Consider the following 22693-nt stretch of genomic DNA (forward strand, 5'->3'; position numbering starts at 1 on the left):
ATAGGGATCTCAACTACCCCCCTATAAACTGGGAATCCTACACACCACTTCTAATGCACAAGCCCAGCGATTACTAAACTGTGTTAATATCAACATCCTGGAACAGTTGGTACATCACCTAACAGGGGTACAAATATCCTTGAGCTTGTACTCACGAATATGGGGGGGGGGGCCAATGTTCCTCAACCAATGCAATACCTTCGCTCGTCATATCTGACCATAAAGCAGTATTACTTGAAATAAAAATTAAATCCAGGGATCCAGCAAAAACAAAAACCTTTAGGAACTATTCCAAAGCAAACTTCTCAAGCAACACCTTGGCTAAATTCCAAGCATCCCCAAAACTAATACACACCGCAGAATACAGAGCCATTTACAAAATCTCTGTATAGCCATATTGACAGCTGTAGAGAACAAGCTGTGCTCACTTGTATTAAGAACAAAACAAATTCAAAAGATAAGCCACCCAGGTGGAATCACACCATCAATCAGTTATACAACAAAAGAAAAAAAAATCTTGGCCAAGCATAGGAGGAATAAAGCCACACACACCAACAGCCCCCTGACCAATCTAACCAGGCAGCTAAGATGGTTAATTAACACTTCAAATGCTAAACTTGAAGAAAGAAAATACAGTCTCTCAGGCAAAGGACAACCACAAAGCTTTCCACAGCTATGTCCTTAACCTCAGAGAAAATACACAACAATGTGAAGAACTTACTGTAAATGGCATCACCCACACTGAACTTGAGGTCACTGCAAACCTTTTGGCTTACAGGTTAAGCTCAAATTTATCCCCCCACTTCCCCCTGATAGTCCAAATGAAATACCACATAACACAATCCCCCAACCATTACTAGAGAACAGGTCATTAACACACTTTCCAAGGCCAAAACCACTGCATCGATGGGCCCTAATAACATCCCAAGATGTCTAATAAAACAACATGAAACATGACCTCAGTCTTACCCTCAACCACTACATGGCCACAGAGGTTAGGAAATCTTTTTATGTTGCATAAGGGAATGGCAACTAGGTCCAAAGAGGTCATTATCCCACTGTAATCCACCATTATTAGACCAGAGTACAATGCTCCCTTTAGTATATACTGAACAGGCATATGCAGCAACTACAGCAACCTCAAAAGTTCCTTACAAAAAGGATACAAGGTACAACAAACCTGCCTTACGTAGGGCACCTTAAAGCCCTTTCCCTCTACTCAGTCTCCTACAGGTTGCTGAGGGGTGATCTATGCCTGGCTTACAAGGCATCCACAATCCCCACACTTATGAATCTCCAACATATTCGTAAGTCAGAGAGTACCAGAAATTCTAGGTCTAAGGACCCGAATTTTGTCTGCCACAAACAGAATATGCTAGAAAGACAGATGTGTGTTCCAGAGACTGCTCCTACTATGGTACAAGCTTCCCATCCAAGTGAAGTTGAGTTTGCCTACAACTCAGTTTAAGCACACTCTAGACAAGTGAATGGGGAATAGGAAATTTACACCATGCCTAAATGCCTAGCCCTCAACATCTTATTTGGATGGAGGACATCATTACTCTTTCAGGACAATGTGGCTAGGCTTAGAAAGTCCCCTTGGGCAGTTACCCTAGTAATAGTCTGTGAATCTATGAAAAACAGAGAAGTCTTTTAGGTCCAGACAGGGATGATGAGAATAAAACTTTGGTCTTGAGTAACCTGGCCTTCAGAATGAATCTCATAAAAAGGAGGCCTTTTGGCCAAGAGTTGGATACAGCATCCTTCACCTGACCCTTTAAGGTTGGAATTTTGGAAAATTTTAGAAAGACTGTGTTGGAAAAGCAAAGATGTCACACATACTGGAATGCCACAATGGTGAAAGACTTTCTTAATCAATCTGGCTGTGTAACTCCCTGCAAGGTGTAAAAATGTAGCAGCTTATCCCGTTACCAAATTTGTTTATTCTGGGAAAAGCATCTTTACCAGGAAGGAGTGGAGCTACATTGCTCACTGCCATACATTCATGGCCTTGCGATACAAATTGCAAAACCTTGCCCCTTGTCTACTGATGTACCAGACTACAACCATACTGTCCGATTGAACAGAAGAGAGAGAATCAAGAAAGTCCACAAAGGAAACGAAAAACAACGTTCATACTGATATACAAGTGAAAATCTTGCAGTATCTAGGTCACCAGCACTGCCTACTCAATGAAAGACCCTCTCCCATTCTTACAACAGGCATCTGTGGTCACTTTCACTTGAATGTCTGGAGTTGGAAGGGGTTACTTATTTGGAGGTTTAAGTGCGCTGGTTACCAAGACCAGATGAGAGCAGCAGTAGATAACCAGAAGTCTAAATCAGATGAAAGAAAGGTCAGGATGCTGACACTAGTGCAACTGCAATCCACTCCAGGGTTCTTGTATGGAACCTTGTATGAGGGGCTGTAAAGACTTATACCATCATTAAACCTATAGTCGCAAGGCATTCTTCTGTTGATATTGTCTGAGGGGGACAGTATGAGGGACCCTACTTTTTTTTGAGGGGGGGGGGGGTCAGTGTATATCCTGGCAACAATCTACATAACCTATAAATCCCCATAGATTTTTCTCTGTACTGAGAAATGGCAGAACTCTTCCATGCTTACCTCCTTGGGAGTCGGTCAAGCAAAGAGTCAGAACTCATGTGCTCCTACATGAAATTGATTGCAGTCTCCTGCAGAATGCCAGGAGAGCCTGCAGCCTCTGGCCATACAGCCCTACTGAATTGAAGAGTTAGGAGCTGGAGGAAGGCAGGCATATTAATTACACCTTTCCCCATGACCTACAATGCACCCAATATGGACACTGGTAAATACCCTGTTGGACACTAGCTGGGACATTTTTTTTTCTCTTGTTTATACTAGTAGGGCAGTGCTCAATGTTTTGAACAAGGTTATTCATTTTTTTTTCAGTTCTATGGTCATATCTTCACAGACTTTATTCTTTGCCTAGTAGCACAACCTTACTGCAGTAAAGAATTTAATTTCTAATTTGATGTCCCACTTGGTTAGCACAAGACAAAAATCGCTAGACTTCTGAATCCTGACCAGTAGCCCTGCTTTGGATAAAGCAGCATACCTAAGCTTTCCAGAATACAATTTGATGACTCCGAATGGTGGTTTATTTTACCCTAACAAAAACAACTTTCTTTTTAATGGAATTGCCATCTCATACCACCACCTGTTAGTCAACCACATGTCCTCACAGACCTGCATGACTTCCCACCCAAAATGCCATTGGTTGTCAGACTTCTTCCTTAATTAACATAAATCACTCCCGTCATACAAGCCAGTGTCAGACCACTAGCACTGATTGGGGCAGCACTCCCTAGCCATACACCCCACCACAGAAAATAAGTTGGGGAATTATCTGTAAAACCCTGAAAATGTTCTTCATTTTAACCTGCAGTTCAGTAAAGGCTAGGACAAAAGTTATCTCTTAGATTTCAGCTCCTGCAACATACTGAACGTTCTCAAAAAAAAAAAAAAAACACACACGCATAATATATATATATTATATATTTACATACATATAGTAAACATACATATATATATATATATATATATATATATATATATATATATATATACATATACATATACATATACATATACATATACATATATATACACACACACACACACACACACACACACACACATTTACATAGGTAGGTACTAGGCCATTGGCCCTAGGGCCTATATAAGCCTAGCCAAAGGTACCCTGGCTTTCGCCACCCAAGAAAATTATCTTCCTGTGTCACTGCCGAGCAGAGCCACAGAAGGGTGAATTTCCTATCTCCCATCCAATCATCAAGATTTTTCTTGAACAGTGCTAATGAGGAGCTTTGCTTGATATAGATAGGTAGTTTGTTCCAGAGTATGGGAAGTCTCTGGGACAGGAATCTATCCCTCCAGCATGTTCTGTTTATTGTGGTGACGAGGTTTAGGTCCCTAGAGCGTGTAGCTCGTAGGGATTGGGATTTCTTTAAGTGGAGCATGTCTAAAAGCTCTGGGTTTGACATAGCTTTGTGTGTTAGGCAGAGATCGCCTCTGAGTAGGTGATATGCAACGGAGTAAAGCTGCAGTTTTTTGAGACTGTCTGCATAGGGCATCTCTTTGAAGCCGGTAATCCTCTGTGAGGTATTTCTGTGGCCTTTCCAGTTGTTGTAGATGTCTTGTGAGGTACATACCAAAAGGGGCATTATACTCTATAAATGGGTCTAATGGGTGATGAGTAGAGGGGAACAATGACCTCTTTTTTCCTGGATGAGAAACCTTTTGTGATTAGGTGTACCACATAGAAGAAGGATTTCCTGACTACTGTGGCGATGCGATTATCAAAGGAGAGACTACTGTCCACCTGTGTCCCAAGGTCTTTTATCACACTTTTGGAGTTAAGTAGACTACCACCTATGTGGTAGTTCATGGGTACTGAGTTTTTACCAAAAGGAATGACAATGCACTTTTTGGCATTGAGCTTGAGGCCATGGCTTTGACACCAGGCATCTGTCTCAGCAAGGCCCTTTTGTAGGATGTCCACATCTTTTGGAGTTTTGATTATGGTTCCTATTTTGCAGTCATCTGCGAACTTCGTTAGCCAAAGACCTTCTGTGTTGGCCTGTACTTCAGAGAGGTAGATACCAAACAGGAGAGGGCCCAGGACTGAACCCTGTGGTACTCCACTTGTCACTGGTCTGAAGCTGGATTTGGAGTCTGATACTTTCACAGTGTGGGTTCTGTCAGTGAGCCAGTTGGCAACCCATCTTGTGACATAGGGATTTATACCTAGTTTAGTGAGTTTATCTATAATTCCAGAGTTGGGGATGGTGTCAAAAGCCTTGGCGAGATCTAGATAGGCTGTGTGAACCACCTTACCCTCATCTACGGCTTTGGTGACTGCTTCAAAGAAGTCTATCAGGTTTAGGAGACATGATCCACCTTTTACAAACCCGAAGTGGGTGGGATCCTGAGTTTGGAGATTACCAATGTCATTGTTTATAAGTTCCATGATGATACGCTTCATAGCCTTGCAGATCAGGCTTGTTAGGCTAATTGGGCGGTAGTTTCTGGGGTTTGTGGTGGCTCCCCCTTTGTGGAGTGGGATAATTGTCGCTGTGCGCCATTCAGTGGGCACATAGCCTGAGGTGAGGCTATGATTGAACATGGTACTCATACATATAGAATGCATACATATTATTATATATATATATATATATATATATATATATATACATATATATATATATATATATATATATACATATACATATACATATATATATATACATATATATATATATATATATATACATATATATATATATATACATATATATATATATATATATATATATATATACATATATATATATATATACATATATATATATATATATATATATATATATATATATATATATATATATATATATATATATATATATATATATATATATATACACATACATACATACGCGCATGGCCTCCCCGCGGTTGGGTGGGTGTTCGAAAGACATGCGCAAACGGGCATGAAGATTGAAGGATGAACGTTGAGCTGGCACCTTGGCATTCGTGAAAATCTACTGGCAATCATTAGCAGACCGGAGTTCCGCTGTGGCGACCCCTAACCGGGAAAAGCCAAAAGACAACAACATATACACATATTATATATATATATATATATATATATATATATATATATATATATATATATATAAGCCGTTTATAATCTCGAAATACTGAAATGTCGAATTTCAGTATCACGAGACTATAAACCCGAATGTTTAAAATAGCGAAAGTTCATAATCGCGAATATGAATATCTCGAATTGGCAGTTATGGCCTTACGCTACGTGATGTCCGGGAATGTATGTTTATGGTGCGCTGTGCCGTGTGTGGATCTAGGTGTTTTGTAAGGGATTTGAGTAGGGGTTAGAGTGTGTTTGAGTGTGCTGATATGTTTGATGTGTGTGTGAGGGACTGGAGAATGTGCGTTTGCTTTTTTTTCCTGTTTGTGCGATCTCGGAGTTAGTATATATAAAAGTCGGGGGTGCAGGGAGGCTTGCCCACCTGCTTATGTGTGTACGAGTTGTGTATGTGTGTTGTTTTTGTTTATGTTGTGATGTGGGTGCTGTGGTGTATGTATGGTGTAGTGTATGCGGTTTGTTTGGTGTTTTGATTTTTGCGGTTTTGGGCTCAGGGTTTTGTAGTTTCGGTGTTTTGTGGATTCGGTTTCATAGTTTCGAAATACTGAAATTCGATGTTTCAGTATTTCAAGATAATGAAGTGAATCCATATTTTATATATATATATATATATATATATATATATATATATATATATATATATATATATATAGAGAGAGAGATATATATAGAGATATAGAGATAGAGAGAGATATATATATATATATAAATATATATATATATATATATATATATATATATATATATATACACATATACATATATATATATATATATATACACACACACACACACACACACACACACACACACACACACACACACACACACACACACACACACACACACACACACTCTTACTTCAAAGATAGCACTTAGGAAGCAGTCCAACTCCAATAAAACACTTTTATTCAGCTTCACGAAGTAAAGACATCCACATAAACGTTTCACATATAAATGCGTTTTCGTCCTCTCCTGACTTCATCAGATAAAATGCATCAAGTCAAAGCCATTTTTATATTTGCTTAATTAGATCATTAACCAACAGCATTTTCCATTCAATAAAACCAAACCAATAATTTACTACATAACATTGACTGTCTTATACAGTTAAATACTAAAACATAGTCTCTTAGGCATATACATTTATATTAACTACACAAATAAATATTTAATAAAAATTCATAAAACACAATAAAATACGTATATAATTTAATTGTATTAAACTAGCAACAGAATACTCCATCTGGTGGTCAAAAAAATTATTGCACTTCAAAGTTTAGCATCTCTATTTAATTTATTTTTATTATTTATTTATTTAAATTTGTTGACCGGGAGTGTCCGACTGGACATAGGTCCATTTTCAGCAGAGGCCCGGGGAGAAAAGCTCCACAGTTAAAATAAATAGACAGTGGTTACATTGGATTACATAGCGATTAACAATTTAACATAGCAATTACTTACAAACTCCAAGGCAAGTACAAATATGACTCGGTCATTGTCCATGCTGGTGTGAATGACCTGAGACGTACCTCCCTGGACTACATGAAAAGAGACATAGAGGAGCTCTCTGAGCATGTAGCCCAGGCTGGTATGACCCTGACCTTGAGTAGCATCTTACCCTCACCAAGAATGATGCCACAGTATGAAGACAAGATGATCAATTTCAACAATTGGCTTAAGTACTGGTGTCATTCAAAGGGGATCCAATGCCTATCAGCTTGGGATGATATGCACGACAAGCCACGATGCTTTGCTAGGGACGGCTTGCACCTGGCACCCTGGGCTTTGGATATTGGCAAAGGCTCTTGCTACCCCCATAGTGCCTTTTTTAGGCAAGGCTCAAAAGACAAACCCACCTCCATAGGTATCACAAGGGATAAGAAACTAAGAGTAATGCTACTCAACGCTAGAAGTCTAAACCTCAAGATGCACGCTCAAACTCTCCTTAGCATAGAGAACATCGATATCTGTGCAGTAACAGAAACCTGGTTCAGGGGTCCCGAGAGCACCCCAGCACTACCAGGTTATACCTCATACCATGCTTTTCGGCCCCAAAACTTGGACCGAACCACAAAAGGAGGGGGAGTATCGATATTCATCAAAGATACCCACACCTCCAGGTTGGTGGCAAAGCACGAAGCATCAGAGACTATCCATGTGCAACTAACAGTGGGTAAAACTGCCTTCCAGTTTATAGCCTGCTACAGACCACCCTCCCAAACCCAGGTACCCCACTCGGCCTTCCTGAGAACACTGGAAAATATGAAGGTATCTCCGAACACCATTATATTGGGCGACTTCAACTACCCAAACATAGATTGGGAGCATTACTCTAGCTCCAACACCCTTGCCCAAAGGTTCCTAGAATTCATAAACTCAAATGCTATGGAACAACTTGTTACCACTCCCACAAGAGGGGAAAACATACTGGACCTGATCATCACCAACATGGGGACTCTATGCTCCAGACCAGAAGTGTATCCCTCACTGGTAAGATCAGACCATAAACTGATCTCACTGGATATTCACATCCTGACCCCACCCCTGCCCAGAAAACCACAGTGAAAAACTTCTCTAGCAACACTCCCCAAAACCGTGGTGGAATCCTTCAAAGCCCCCGGGCCTGTGGAAAATACGGCCCAGACTGCAGAATCCTTTATAAATGCATTCTATGAACACCTTCAGGACTGCATGGATCATGCAATCCCAAATAAAACCAAGACCCAATCCTCCAAAGGCAGATGACCTGTCTGGTGGACCCCAGCCATAAACAAACTATACAATAGAAGGAGGAAGCTACTACATGATAGAGCAAAATCCCAAAAAGTGAAGGCATCTCTGATCAGTATTAGCAAAAAACTAAGGGCACTCATAAAATCGTCAAAGGCCAACTTCGAGAGAAAAATTGCACAGGACACTAAGGATAATCACAAGGCTTTCTTTAGTTATGCTAGGAACCTGGGTGGGAATTCCCAGATATGCTCAGAATTAGTCCAAAATGACAAAAAATACACTGATCCCACAGACATTGCCAACATCCTAGCTGACAGGTTCAGCGCAAACTTCTCCCCCCCCTCCCCACCAAAAGGGCAAATATCTATCCCAGCAGAGTGCTGCCTCCCTGACATCTCAGATGCTCAGGTGGGAGCCGCCTCCAAAGCAAAAACACAGCATCAATGGGACCAGACGGTGTCCCAGGCTGCGCCCTACATGAACTCCAAGAAGAGCTAAACCCAAACATAAAACTACTGTTCAATCTCAGCCTTACTACAGGATATGTACCCAAAGAGTGGCGTACAGCAACAGTGGTCCCTCTCCACAAAGGTGGTGCCTCAACGGACCCTGGAAACTATCACCCCATAAGCCTGACTAGCTTGGTCTGCAAAGCTATGGAAAGGATCATCATGGACCTCATAAATAAAGATATTGGGGACCTACAGACACTGGATCCTACCCAGTTTGGCTTTGTTAAGGGCAGATTCTGCCTCTTAAACCTGGTTGACTTCTTTGAAACAGTCACCAAGGCCATTGACGAAGGGAAGGTGGTCCACACAGCCTATCTGGACCTCGCAAAAGCCTTCGATAAAATACCCCACTCGGGCATTATAGATAAGCTCACCAGCTTAAATATAAACCCCTATGTCACTAGATGGGTTGCAAACTGGCTCAAGGAGAACCCACATGGTTAGAATTGCTGGAGCCATGTCAGACTCCAAACCAGTTACAAGTGGCATCCCACAAGGCTCAGTCCTGGGACCTCTTGTTTGGTATATATTTCTCGGAGGTACAGGCCAACACGGAAGGACTGTGGCTGACCAAGTTCGCAGATGACTGCAAACTGGGCACCATAATCGACTCTCCAGCCGACACAAGCATCCTCCAAAAGGGCCTCAGAAACAGACAACTGGTGCCAGAGCCATGGCCTCAAGCTAAACGCCAAAAAGTGTATAGTCATCCCCTTTGGCAAAAGCAAATGCCCACAAATTACCACATAGGTGGTAATCCATTAAGTACAGAAGAAGTAATTAGGGACCTGGGGACCCAAGTTGATAGCAATCTCTCATTTGACAACCACGTGGCCAAAGTGGTTAGAAAAACATTTTATATAGCCCACCTAATCATGAAGGGATTCACATCTAGATTAGGGAGGTCATCGTGCCTCTTTACTCATCCCTCATCAGGCCCATAATTGAGTACAATGCCCCTTTGGGATGTACCTTACCAAACACCTGCAGCAACTGGAAAGACCCCAAAAGTACCTCACCAAGAGGATCAAAGGCTCAAACAGATGCCATATGCTGCCCGGTTAAAGAAACTCCAGCTCTACTCAGTGGCATACCGCCTGCTCAGAGGTGACCTGTGCCTGACGTATAAGGCCATGTCCAACCCGAATTAAGGGACATGCTGCACCTCAAAAATCCAAATCCCATCGAGCTACACGCTTGAGAGACTTGAACCTCAGCACTGAAATAAACAGGACATGCTGGAGGGACAGATTCATAACCCAGAGGCTCCCTTCACTCTGGAATAAAATCCCAGTCCAGGTTAGGCAGAGTCCCTCATTGACTCTTTTCAAGAGGAATCTTGATGAGTGGATGGGAGATCGTAGGTTTACCCCGGGTATCACTTCTGTGTCACTGTTAGACAGAGGCACAGTATACTAACCTCGAAAAAGGGCATAGCAAAATTAATTTAAAATGGGTGGCGAAAGCCAAACATACTCTGGCTAGGCTTATAAATGCCCTAGGGCAGATAGCCTAGTATGAACTTAGCCTAGTATGAACCTATGAACAACATATTTACAGATGAACATCATAGTACATCAGTAGACAACTAGAATGTTTATCTGTGAAGTACATAACAGACATTAACAAATGTTACAATGAGAAGTTCCTGCTGTATAATAAGTACTAGGCTTATGAGCATCTGAGCTTGCTATAATCAAGGTAGTTAGTGGAGTGGAAAGAAAGGTAGTGGTTGGATGGGGTGGGTGACAGAGTGGGAGTTGCAAGGGCATAGCCAGCATGTTTTTAGGTGCGCTTTTAGTAAAGTTTTGAAGTGGGTGTATGACGGTATGGAGGTAATTGTGAGTGGAAGGGAGTTACATAATTTGGCTATGGTGCAAGAGAATAGTGCTTCACCAGCAGAGTTATTGGCTTTAGTGATCTGCAAGTGATTTTTGTTGCTGGATCTTAGTGGTCTGGTGGTGCGATAGGGTTGGAGTAGATTCTGGAGGGATGGGACATTTAGTGGATGGTTTACTAGTTTGTGGGTGAGTGAGAGTTGATAAAACTGAAGGAGGTGAGGTAGTTCAAGCCAACCCAGTTCAGCAAGTGAGAGACAGTGGTGACTATGGTAGGATGCCCCTGCAGCAAATTTGGCGATTTTCTTGTAGCAGGTCTCTAGCTTGTTTAGATCGCATTGCCTTAGGTTGGTATATATTGGAGAGGCATAAAGTAGGGTGGGAATTTGCTAGTGAAATCTTTGCTGCTTTGGTGAGAAATTGCTTATTTCTGTATAATGTTCCTAGTTTTTTTGTGGACTTTTTTTATGGTCATGGATATGTGAATGTCAAATTTTAGTTTAGTGTCTATTTCCACTCCTAGCAATTTGGTGTCAGTTGGGTATATAGTGGTGTTGTCTTTTGCTGTGATGTTAAATTGAGAGTTGTTTTGAGTATGTTTGGTGGGTTGGAAGAGGAGTAGTTTAGTTTCGTTTGGGTTGAGTATTAATTGGGCATCGGATAACCAAGTTTCAACAGAGGAAAAGGCATCCTGTGTGACTTTTTGCAGTTTTGGTAAGGACTGGGCTGAGCAGATGATGGTTGAGTCATCTGCGTATTGTATGAGTGTGCCATGTTTGGTGGCAGAGGCTAGATTATTGGTGTAAACAGAGAAGAGTAGGGGTCCAAGGATGGATCCTTGGGGAACCCCTATGGAGACAGGTAGTTGGGGAGATATGTCATTCTGCCATACAATGGATTGTTGGCGGTCAGACAGGTGTAACTGAAACCAGTTGGTGACTGATTGTGAGAAGGATAGGTTATTGAGGACAGAGATAAGTTGTTTGTGTGGGACCATGTCAAATGCTTTAGATACGTCTAGGAAAGTAGCAGAGGAGAGATAGCCATTGTTTTTATGCTGAAGGATAGTGTTAGTAAAGGAGAGTAAGGCAGTGGTGGTGCTATGGTTTGGTCGGAAACCATGCTGAGTACTGGAAAGGAGATTGTTAGTAAGGAGGTAGTCTGAGACCTGAGAGTGTATGCATCTCTCTAGTATTTTGGAGAGTGTTGAGAGAATAGCTATGGGGCAGTAATTTGTTAGTTCTGTGGAGGGTCCGCCTTTGTGGAGGGGAATTATATGTGATACTTTCCACAGTGTGGGAAAGTAACTTTCTGACAGAGATCAGTTAATCAAGATGGATACTGGGTAGCCCAGAGCATCAGCTGCTATTTGTAGGTATTCACTTGGGAGGTTGTCTACTGCTAATTTGGTGGGTTTAAGTTTAGTTAAGAGTTTTTTTTTATGCTGGAGGTAGGTACAGGAGAAAAAGAGAAGGCAGTGGGGAGATTACTAGTTGAAGGTGTGGGTTGGAGGGGAGGGGGGTTGTGTTGTTTAGCTAGTGATAGTATGGTTTGGGTGAAGTGTGTGTTGAATGAAGTAGCAATATTTTCTGAGGAGTGAGGGATGTTAGGAGGAGGGGTACTGACTTTACCTGGGTGGAGGATGGAGTTTATGGAGGACCAGAATTGTTTGGGGCTGTGTTGTGAGGAGTCTAGGGCAGACTGGTAGTATTGGAATTTGTCCTGTTTTATTAACTTTTTGACTCTATTGTGTAGTTCTAGGAATTTCTGTCTAGTTGAGGGGGTTTTGGTTTTGCGCCAGTGCTCCCATGCTTTATCCCCATTTTTCATTTCTGACTTAGTGGTTTTCTGTAGCCATGGGGAGGGTTATGCTTTGGTTCTGGAAAATCTTTTGGGGGCATGGTAATTAAGGATGTTCAGGAAGGTATATTAAAAAATTCAACTGCGTCATCTAGACTGAGGTGCTTTAGAGGATGCCAGTTACATTCTTTGAGGGATGAGATGAATGTGAGTGGGTTAAAGTTTAGTTTTTTACGTATTTGACGGTAGAGGACAGGTTTAGCTTGGTATAGGTATTTTTTGAGTAGGAATGTTGGGGAGTGATCACTGAGGTTATCTGATAAGCAGCCTGTTTTATATGACTGGGGGCTCTTACTGACTAGTATCCAATCCAGGGTAGTGTGCTTCCTGGAGTTATTTATCCTGGTTGGCGATTGGACTAGTTGGGTGAAGCCATGAAGGTTTACATGATGGGTTGGATGGTTGCCAGAACAGGATTGCCAGTCAATATTGAAATCACCTAAAATGATAGTTTCTTGGGGGAGATGGTGGGTAGACCAGCTGAGGAGGTTTTCTAGTGGAGGGATGTTTTGCTCAGGTGGGAAGTAGCATCCAATTATGTTGGTTTTGTTTTGGTTTATTTTGAGGTTGGTATATATTATTTCTTCATTGCCTATTTGTGGAGCTGATGATTTTAAGATCTGAATGTTTAGATGCTGTTTAAATATTATAGCTACACCACCTCCTTTTTTGTTTAGCCGGTCTACTCTTAGTATGCCGTAACCTGTAGGGAGTATTTGCTCACTGGTAATGTGAGGTTTTAGCCAGGTTTCTGTCAGGATGACTATATCTGGGCAGTACAAGTCTATGGTGGCATGGAGTTCATGGACTTTGTTGGATATACTTCTAATATTTAGGCTTAGTAGAAGGAAGTCACTTGGCTTTCTATTAGCTGTAATATGGGAGAAGTTGTGGTTTCTTGTCTGATTATGAGGATTGGGGTTGGAGATGGTAGGGCCAGGGTTGGGGTGGATGTCTCCACTTAGGGCTAGTTTTGATATGCATGAGGTTATTAGTTTTCTCAGTTTTTGAATGTGTTGGCTTATAAGGGAAACTTTATGATTGTGCTCTGTGGGTAATAGGTATGGTGGGAGGGTTACTAATTTTAATAATAAAAATTAATAATAATAAAAATTTTAAAAAAATAAGCTCTAATTTTTAAAACAGGAGCTAAAGACAGATATTCATTCATGCCAGGGAATCTATTGGCTTCCAATATTATTTGCCAATATAATTCTCTATTTTCTATATAATTCCCATAGCCCTCCTCTTATATCTTTACTCACCGTTTCTAACACAAAAAAAGAAAATGATGCCCTTTACAAAAAAAGAAAATGATGCCCTTTTTAGACATAGTTTAGTAGGGCATAAAGCATTAGTATTGTTTTTATTTTTTTACTTCATAAAGATGTTCACATATTCTTCTTCGGAGCTTTCTCTCCGTTTTACCAACATAGAAACCACTACATGCTTTACATAGTACTAAATAAATGAGTCCATTACTATCACATGTATAATATTCCTTACTACTAATTAGTCTATTCCTAACTACTAATTCTACCTTTTCTCCATAATATATACAAGGGCATTGTGATCAATGGCCACATTTAAAAGTGCCTTTCTTACTACGTCCATAAGGGTGCACTCCTTTATTATTTCCTTCTATAATATTCTTAATATTTGACCCTTTCTTAAAAATACATTTAAATGGGGTATCAAAAATATTTAAATCTGATATTGCAGAGAATCTTCCCCATACTTCTATCGTTTTTACTATAACTTTAGCATCTCCGCTATAGTTAGTTACAAATGCCCGTTCAAATATACTATTAGTATGCTCATTATCATGAATTATATCTATTTCACCAGAGTTCTTCCCTAGTATGGGAGCAAATCTGTCAGTTCTACCTATAATTACTTCCTTTTTTACTTCAATTAGTTTTAATGGATATCTTCTCTGCAAAAACATTTGTTCTAAGAACTTACTTTCAATTATAAAGTCATCATTCTCCGAACACATTCGACTTCCCCTAACAAACTGTCCTTTGACTAAACTACATTTTTGACTAAAAGGGCGTGAACTTGTAAAAAAAGAGATATGAATTTGCATATGTATCTTTCCTATATACTGTTGATTTAAATTTTCCATTTTCTTTATCTATAGTGATATCCAATTCATTTTTTCATATTGTATATTATAAGTAAATCTTAAAAAGGTTGTAGTATTCATTATATAGTCAGAATTCAATAAACTTTTCATCTGTATCATCACACACCAACCAGATGTCATCCAAATATTGTTTATAGAGTTTCCAGCACTTACTATATTTTGAATTTAGAATATCTTTCTTCTCCCATACGGAGAGAACAATATGCATATGTGGGTGCACATCCTTGAATCTGCTGGAAAAACTCTCCTTCAAAGTGTACATAATTATTAGTCAACACAAGATCCATCAAACAAAGTCTAAAATCCATATGACTTAAGTGTTCCAGCACCAGAACATAAAAGACCTCAACAAAGAAATAAAAATAAAAATACAACATCTAGTACATCACATTTTGAGAATGAAATGAGGCAAAAGAATACGTAGGACAAAGTTATAATAATAACCCTTTAGCATACCCCCCCTCTCCGAAGGTCAGAGAGATTAATGAACAAGACACCAGTAAAATACAATTATCCCAGATGGGGAGGGGGTACAGGGAAGACAGGAGACACTAGTTAGTAATAGGTCTGAAGAGAGCATCCATAATGAAGGAGTATTGGTAACATACAAGGGGTTATACTGTATACAATTATAGTAGAATAGAGATTCAAAAGGTTCATTTTGAACAGTTTTCCAACGGTTTTAAGTTTATACCCAGAAGGAAGGCTGAAATAGATAAAGTAAATTATAGATTTGCCAAGTAGTCAAAAACCTGTGGTGCAATTCACAGTTTACCCATCAAACATTTCCTCTTACCAGATTTTGCATTGTCTATTTGCTTTGTCAAATAACCATCATGATGCATTTCAGAAAAAAAAATACAACCAATTTACATTTTAACATATCTTTACCAGAAGTTTCCTGCCTTTAAGATGAAAGGTAACTAAAAGATGAACTAACCGTATCAACTGCTACAAATGTTGATGTCTTTATTGCCAACAGCATAGATGGCCAAATCTCCTTAAAGTTGTTAATGTGGACATCAATTACTGGAACATTCAGTGTATCCATCTTCACATAACCTATGTCCTGCCAAAAGGAAGTAGAAACAAACAGTCAGGAACTGTGAACTAAAGGTTCAAAAGGAGCTCATATTTAAAGACATACAAGTAGCAATGTTCACGTCTGATGTACAAAACTTAAAACTAGAGCACTTAACAAAGGAAGTTACAATCCTCAGTTCATTCTCAATCCATCTCAAGCAATGAGATCTCCCGGATTTTTTTTTAAACCCGGCTTGACCTGCCTACTTAAGCTTCCAAAAACAAAGTAAAACTCATGGACCCAGGCACTTAACTATTCAAAAAAAAAAAAAAAAAGCTTTTTATGGCATTCCCAGCAGAAAGACCTAATGGAAGAGGCCAGCCTTTAATTTAGTGAAAGGTATAAGGTTTGACCTTAACATGGTAGTACTGCTGCCTATATGAATCATTAATTTGTGTGCGTTCTGCCTCTGTACCACAATATTAAAATACCCTGCTGCTACAGTAGAGAGAGTCAATTATCTGAACAGTCAATTATCCAAACACAGCCTTTCAAAGGAAAAATCATAAAGTCTGAATATGTAAACATTATATGTATTCATTTGTGTGTGTTTTTTGAGCTTGTAGCCTGCTCATATGTGAAAAATGTTCTTTATTGTCCACTGGAATCCCTCAGTGGTTGAAAAGTGTATTCCCTGCATGGAGAAAAAAAAAACAAGATTTTAGAAGTTTATCTGGTCTTATGTTTGATTATCCAAACAGTTTAATTATCCAAACTACCCTAGGCCCCAATTAGTTTGGATAATCGACTCTGTACTGTATATTAAATATAACATAATATAATAATATTCACACCACATCAAAATATTACATATAAAGCCAGCACAGTTGTGCAAAAGGATGAAGCCCCAACTATGGCTCAGGCAAACTAGGTTAGATTAGTGGCTCTGGTGTCTGAAAAGCTGGCAGACAAGGGGTGGGTGTGCCCATGGGAGGGTGTCTGCAAGGGCATTCCCCACATATGATCCCTGGTCGAGGTGGGGTACATAACAGGGGGCATGGTCCAAAGAGAAAGAAGGGGGGGTGAACCTGAGCTAAGATGCTGTGGAGGTAGGGTGATATGCCAGCATGTCCCAACTGCATACCCATCCTTTAGGCAAACTGATGACAGCAGGGGTAAAGGTTAGGTCAAATTAAAAACCTCCACACAGGCAAAATGATGTCCAGCCCACCATACCCCAAGGTCCTTGTTGGCCCCCAATCCTGCTGAACCAAGTCCAGGGAACTTTAAGTGGAGCAGACAGGTCATATGAAGGATGGCGGAGGGATGGTCACCAGGATGCACTGTTGGTCAGTTGAGCTGCACAACACTGTTTCATTCCTCAAAAGCAACCCAATGTCACTTCTAAGCCGAAGCCACAGGTTCATACTAATGTTAAACAAGGGGATGAGGGCTAAGAGATTGAATGGTATATGATCTTTCAATAAGTCTTAGCGCTCTGATTTTGCTTAAAGCAAAGTATATATAGCCTTATTTAAAAAAATAAATTTCCAAAGGTAAATTCTTTGTGTATAAAAGGTCCCTATGAGAGTGGAGTCCTACTGTTCAGCACAGTCGGTCTTAAATGTTATACTGCAGTGCAGGAACCAAGCATGCTTCACTACTTAACCTGAAATCTACAACTGTACCATACCTCTCAACCTCTTAGAGCAAGAAATCTAGACAAAGCCCCCAAAAAAGGGACACTTTTTTAAATATTGCTCCTACAAACTTAGAACAGTTTTTCTTCATCATGAATTTTCTGAAGGGTATAAAGTCTGAAACTCAATCATTTTCTGAGTTCAACCTTTAATAACTTGCCAATGATTTGCCAGAAAACTACAATTTTATGAGAAACAGACCAAAACTGAGGCAAAAATCTGGATATTCTGCAAAAATCTGTACAGTTGAGGGGTATGAACTGTAGACCACTAGAAACAAGTACTCGAGACAAAATACCAACACAGTACACCCATGTTCTCTAAATAAATTATAAAGGCCTCCAACAGACACAAACATGGCAGCCTAGGTGCTGAAAGGCTATGCCACAAGCTTAGAAATGCTCTCTCTTCATATTTTCCATCTAAAATGTCTTTCAATCATGCCCTTATTCATGATGCTAAACACGCTAAAATAGTACACCTCCTTAAACAGGTAATGCTACCCCCGCACATCACTTCAGACCCATTTCTGTACTCCACTGCAGGGCAAGAAGAGCTTGACAGTGTAGGTTCTTGCTTCATTAATGGAAAGTTTGTAAATCAATTTTTCAGGCTACTGCTGAACTTCACTTTTAAGCACTATAAGCAGCATCTTCCTTAACATGGCCTTGCTCATTAACTTACTCAGGAAACTTTTTATTGCAAACTTAACTACACACCATAACAAATAATATTACAGTTTAATGCGCTGGTAACCTGTTTGTTTAAATCAGGATAATGAATTAAAAAAGCAATCGGTCAGAAGCAGTTTACAATGACATTTCAATTAACAGCTTTTTATCCAGGATACTTGCAGACTGCAATGCAAAACAGAACTAGACAAAACTTATTTTTACCTGCCTGAATCCAGATCAGCCTTGAAAGGGTGTCAGAATTTCAAAGGACACTACTATTCTATGAACCAGTTAATGACTATTATTCTTAGGAAAAGACTCTTTCAAGCCTAAACACTCCCACAAAAAAGTCCTTTAGTGCTTCAAAACTCTACTGAATCACCTCTCCAAGTGTCTATACATTGTGATCTGTCCCTATATACCATTGTCTCATGTTCATACAGTTTAGTGAATCTTACGCTGTATTCTCTGTAACCTCAGCTGCACCTTTGCAAACAGACACCAAATTTGGCTGCCACATTCAGTTTTCTGTCTTAAGACAGATGGACAATTCTTAAACACCTGTTCCCTACATTTAATAAATTATTTTACACATCCTATGATCCTACTACATTTAACCACACAGTCAATTATCCCACAACATTTTTAGGACCTTAAATATTTTTTTCACATTCAATTTCCTTCCCAATCACCTTGTATTACATGATGCCTAAAATACCAAAATGAATACAAGTTTTAATCAGCATTTATAACCATTTTCCTTTCCTCTGCCTATACGGCCAGACATTTTAGTTATTTTTGCTTATTTTCATAATTAGTGATACAATTACAACCTTTAAATCATGTGCACGAAAGCAGTAAAAGATGTTGAAATCATGTCAGACATACACAGATTGAAATAATCCTCATAAAACATGAAGGCTAGAGATTCCTAAAAACAAGACAAAAAAGACAAAATCTGTCACCTCCATGTTGTACCCCTTCTAACCAGAAAGCTTCCCAAAAAGACTGGTATAATTCTTCCCAAATCCTGTTTAAGGCAACCCAGTCTCTTCAGCCTTTACTTCCAGTGGTAACTGCATTAGTAGGTATTACTGAATTGTTGAATATCTTGCGCACAAAAGTGGTACTTCTGCTGTAGGAAGTTAGGGAGAGCATTTAGTGGTCAAAGGCTTGGTTAATCTGGAATAAATACTCTAAAGTAATGCAGTGGTAGTTAAAATGAAGCACAAATGGAGGGAATATTTTAAATAAGGACTTATTTGAGGTGGCAGTGGGGTCTATCGATTTCTGCTTTATGTTACTATATCAAGGAGCTCACAATCTTCGCTTGGAAATGCTTGCACAAGTACTTTTATGCTCCAGTGAGGTTTTAAAGACCATGTTTCTAAATTTGGACCATCTGTAATTGACATGTGCAGAAGGAGCGCCATGTAAATGGGAACATACCCATTGGTAATACTTAGATTTGACTGTGTTTAACTTGGCCCTACACTAGACTGGTGCAAACAAACAAAAAAATAAATAAAACAGGCAATGCATTAATTATCCCCATGTTACAGGTTTATATCAAAGAGAGTGTTATCTCCAACCCTCAGTGAAAAAGTACATTTGTCAAATACAGAAAGACAAAGAAAATAAATGTCTGGTCTTCTCGTGTATGAGGATGACACCCCCCCTTTTGCATGCAATATTTCCTGAAGAAAATACATGAAAGCTTGCTGATTTTCTCTGGATGAAAACGGATTGCTAGGCTTTCGCATGTGTTCTTCAGTAACTGATATTAATAGGAGGGGGGGTTGAGGTGTCTACAGCCCATATGTATTTATGTCAGATAATTGTGCTGTATTATTTCTATTTTTAAAATTATGTACTTACTTCAGAGAATGTTTTCCTTTGCAGCATAATGTTAAGCATGTGCTGAATTCAAATACGTGGGCGTGATGAATTTAGATATGGGATAGTACTATGCTAGGTTTGCCGCTGTGCTTCCTGGGTATTTGATAATTTTCTATTTTTAGGAGAGAATGAAGACACTATAACTGTTTTAAGTATTTGGACTGGAGCTGGAATACAAATCCAGAATATTTGCTGTAATCAGGCCTGGATATGGCACCTTGTCTTTTAAAATTTACTTGTGAGAATTATATATTTAAATGGTGCTTGTTATAGATTCTTATGTTAAGATATGGTTATGCGATTCTCTCAATTGTATTCATAGCAAAATTTATGCAGGTTTTAAATTGTTTACAGCTTCTCATTTACACAGCAGAAAGCATGATTATTGGGTAATGTTGATATTCTTGTGCAATAAACTGTAGATTTCAGACATCATGAAGATGTACCACTAAATAACACTGTATGTTAAGAGTACAAAATCCTTACTGCTCTCCTAGGATCATTTAAATGACACTTCTAAAATTACTCTGACTAGCTACTTCCTTCACCTGGCTAAAATATTAATGTGTTAAATGGGCCCCACTTAACCATTAAAGCTCCTTATTCAGCCAACATATAGAAGAATGCTTCAGCAAAGTTCCAGGTAAAGCATGTAATTACTAAGACCAATGAAAAATTAGGCACACATTCTTTTTCTTTTGGCTTTTCCTGTTAGGGGCTGCCACAGTGGAATAGTCCGTAGAACGAATGGCAATGGAGTTTTATGGTGTTGAGTTGCCAGCCCGGCGCCCAACCGTCCACAGAACGTACACACTCACACCTAGAGTAAATTTAGAGTGTCCAATCTACCTGCAGCATGTTTTTGGGATGTGGGGGGGGGGAACTGGAGCACCTGGAGGAAACCCAAGCGACCACAGGAAGGACATGCAAACAGCACAGAAGGCAGCCCAGCTGAGAATTTAAACCGAAGAACCTATTGTTGTGGGGAAGCAACACCACCTGCTGCAACACAGCGGCCACCCTCAAAAAAAAATTAGGCACACATTGCAAAGCCAAAACTTGATGAGAACTCTTTCTTAATCACCTCTCTTTTCTTTCTTATTTCATACTGAATGTAAAATTATCACCTTTTCAAAAAGCACATTCTATAAAGCATGGTATTTATAAAAATCAATACATTCATATCTTTCGTCAACTGCATAAGATTACAGCTGTACTCCCAACACACACATTTTCCTTACAACCTTCAGACTACTCACAATATTTTGGGTCAGTTTTTTTCCCTAATACATACTACATCTAAACACTACAAGCTGCAGTCGTAGCATAATTATACATGTCCATCCCTACTTTAAGCTTCTTGGTAGAATGCACATGCTTGTGTGCGTCTAAACCTGTTTATAGCGCTTGTGTTTACATCTGTAAAAAGAAATTAAGAAATTATTTAATGCTTTTCATTAGATCGCCGTTGCAGTTATGTAACTATAGGTAGTGTATCCTGCCAAGGATTGAACATCCAGACAAGCTTTGAGCCCCTTCCTAGCACCCTATACATTGCCTTTAGCACAAGGGAACATGCTGGTATAAGAGACACAATGGGGGGAAAAAAAACAGTACTTCCTTCTATTTATTACGCTTAAGTAGATTTCTCATCAGCTCAGCGTCATGAATTTGACAGTTGGTTTTAGCTATAAAATTGGGCAGATAAGTATACAAGATTGACAACCTTTTCTTTTCTAAAATCAGCTTTTTTTCACATTTGCTTCTGTCAGTAAAATGTTCTTATTATGAAAACACACAATGTGAAAAAGTGAAATTATACATATTTAAAAAAATGCCCAAAAGGATACTTTCTTCCTTATGTTTCAGGACACTATAGTCCTTAAGATACGCTGTTTGTGGAGATGCACATGCCAGTGGCAAAGCAACAACTGAGTTTTATATTCTCCTATTTAACACAATCCAAATAACGCATTTAATGCAAACAGCTGAGAAAAAATATATTTTCCGACACTTACAGATGCCAAAATCTGAGAAAAAAATAACTGAAATTCTTGAAACCACTTGACCAATACAATATCATTGGTCTTAACAGATGTAGATGCCTAAAGTCAGCCATGACTGCAGTAAATAAACATGTTTCGAGTTTAAACAATGCAAGCATTGAACTTGAGGGAAATAGACAAACAAAACAAACAAACATAATACTTAAAGGCAAGGGGGTTGCCTTTCATTTATAGTATCACATGCAGGATGGAAATAGCAGCAAGCAGTAACTTATGTCTAGAAAAAACATATATACTTTTCCATTAGACTGACAGAACGACCTTGAATTCTCCCATACAATGCTAGGAATTAAACTGACTTGCTGAGAAAACCCCAACAGGACTCCAGCATAGCTATGAGAGCTGGAATGAAAGGTGCTTTGCTAGACGTCCTCAAAATATATTCCTATTACTACCTCAGTAACATGAGCTTCCTCATATTACCAGCTGGGACAATCCATAAGATGATAAAGCTGAAATAAAGCCACTAAAAATATTCTGTTGTGCAGCTGAAACATCATCCGCTAA

General features: G+C 39.4%; 1 protein-coding gene across 5 annotated transcripts in view; it reads right to left on the reverse strand.

The window, feature by feature from the left end:
* TOE1 (target of EGR1, exonuclease) overlaps nt 1-22693 on the reverse strand; it is a 416060-nt gene that overhangs the window by 369293 nt on the left and 24074 nt on the right. For all 5 annotated transcript variants that reach the window (XM_044085892.1, XM_044085889.1, XM_044085890.1 and 2 more), the window contains exon 2: nt 15764-15892. In XM_044085892.1, coding sequence (XP_043941827.1) covers nt 15764-15874 — 111 coding nt within the window. In that variant the 5' untranslated portion in view covers nt 15875-15892. The remainder of the gene's footprint in view (nt 1-15763; nt 15893-22693) is intronic.

This window comes from Protopterus annectens, chromosome 10.part0 (assembly GCF_019279795.1).
Source record: "Protopterus annectens isolate FY-2018-M chromosome 10.part0, PAN1.0, whole genome shotgun sequence".
Classification (NCBI taxonomy): domain Eukaryota; kingdom Metazoa; phylum Chordata; order Ceratodontiformes; family Protopteridae; genus Protopterus; species Protopterus annectens.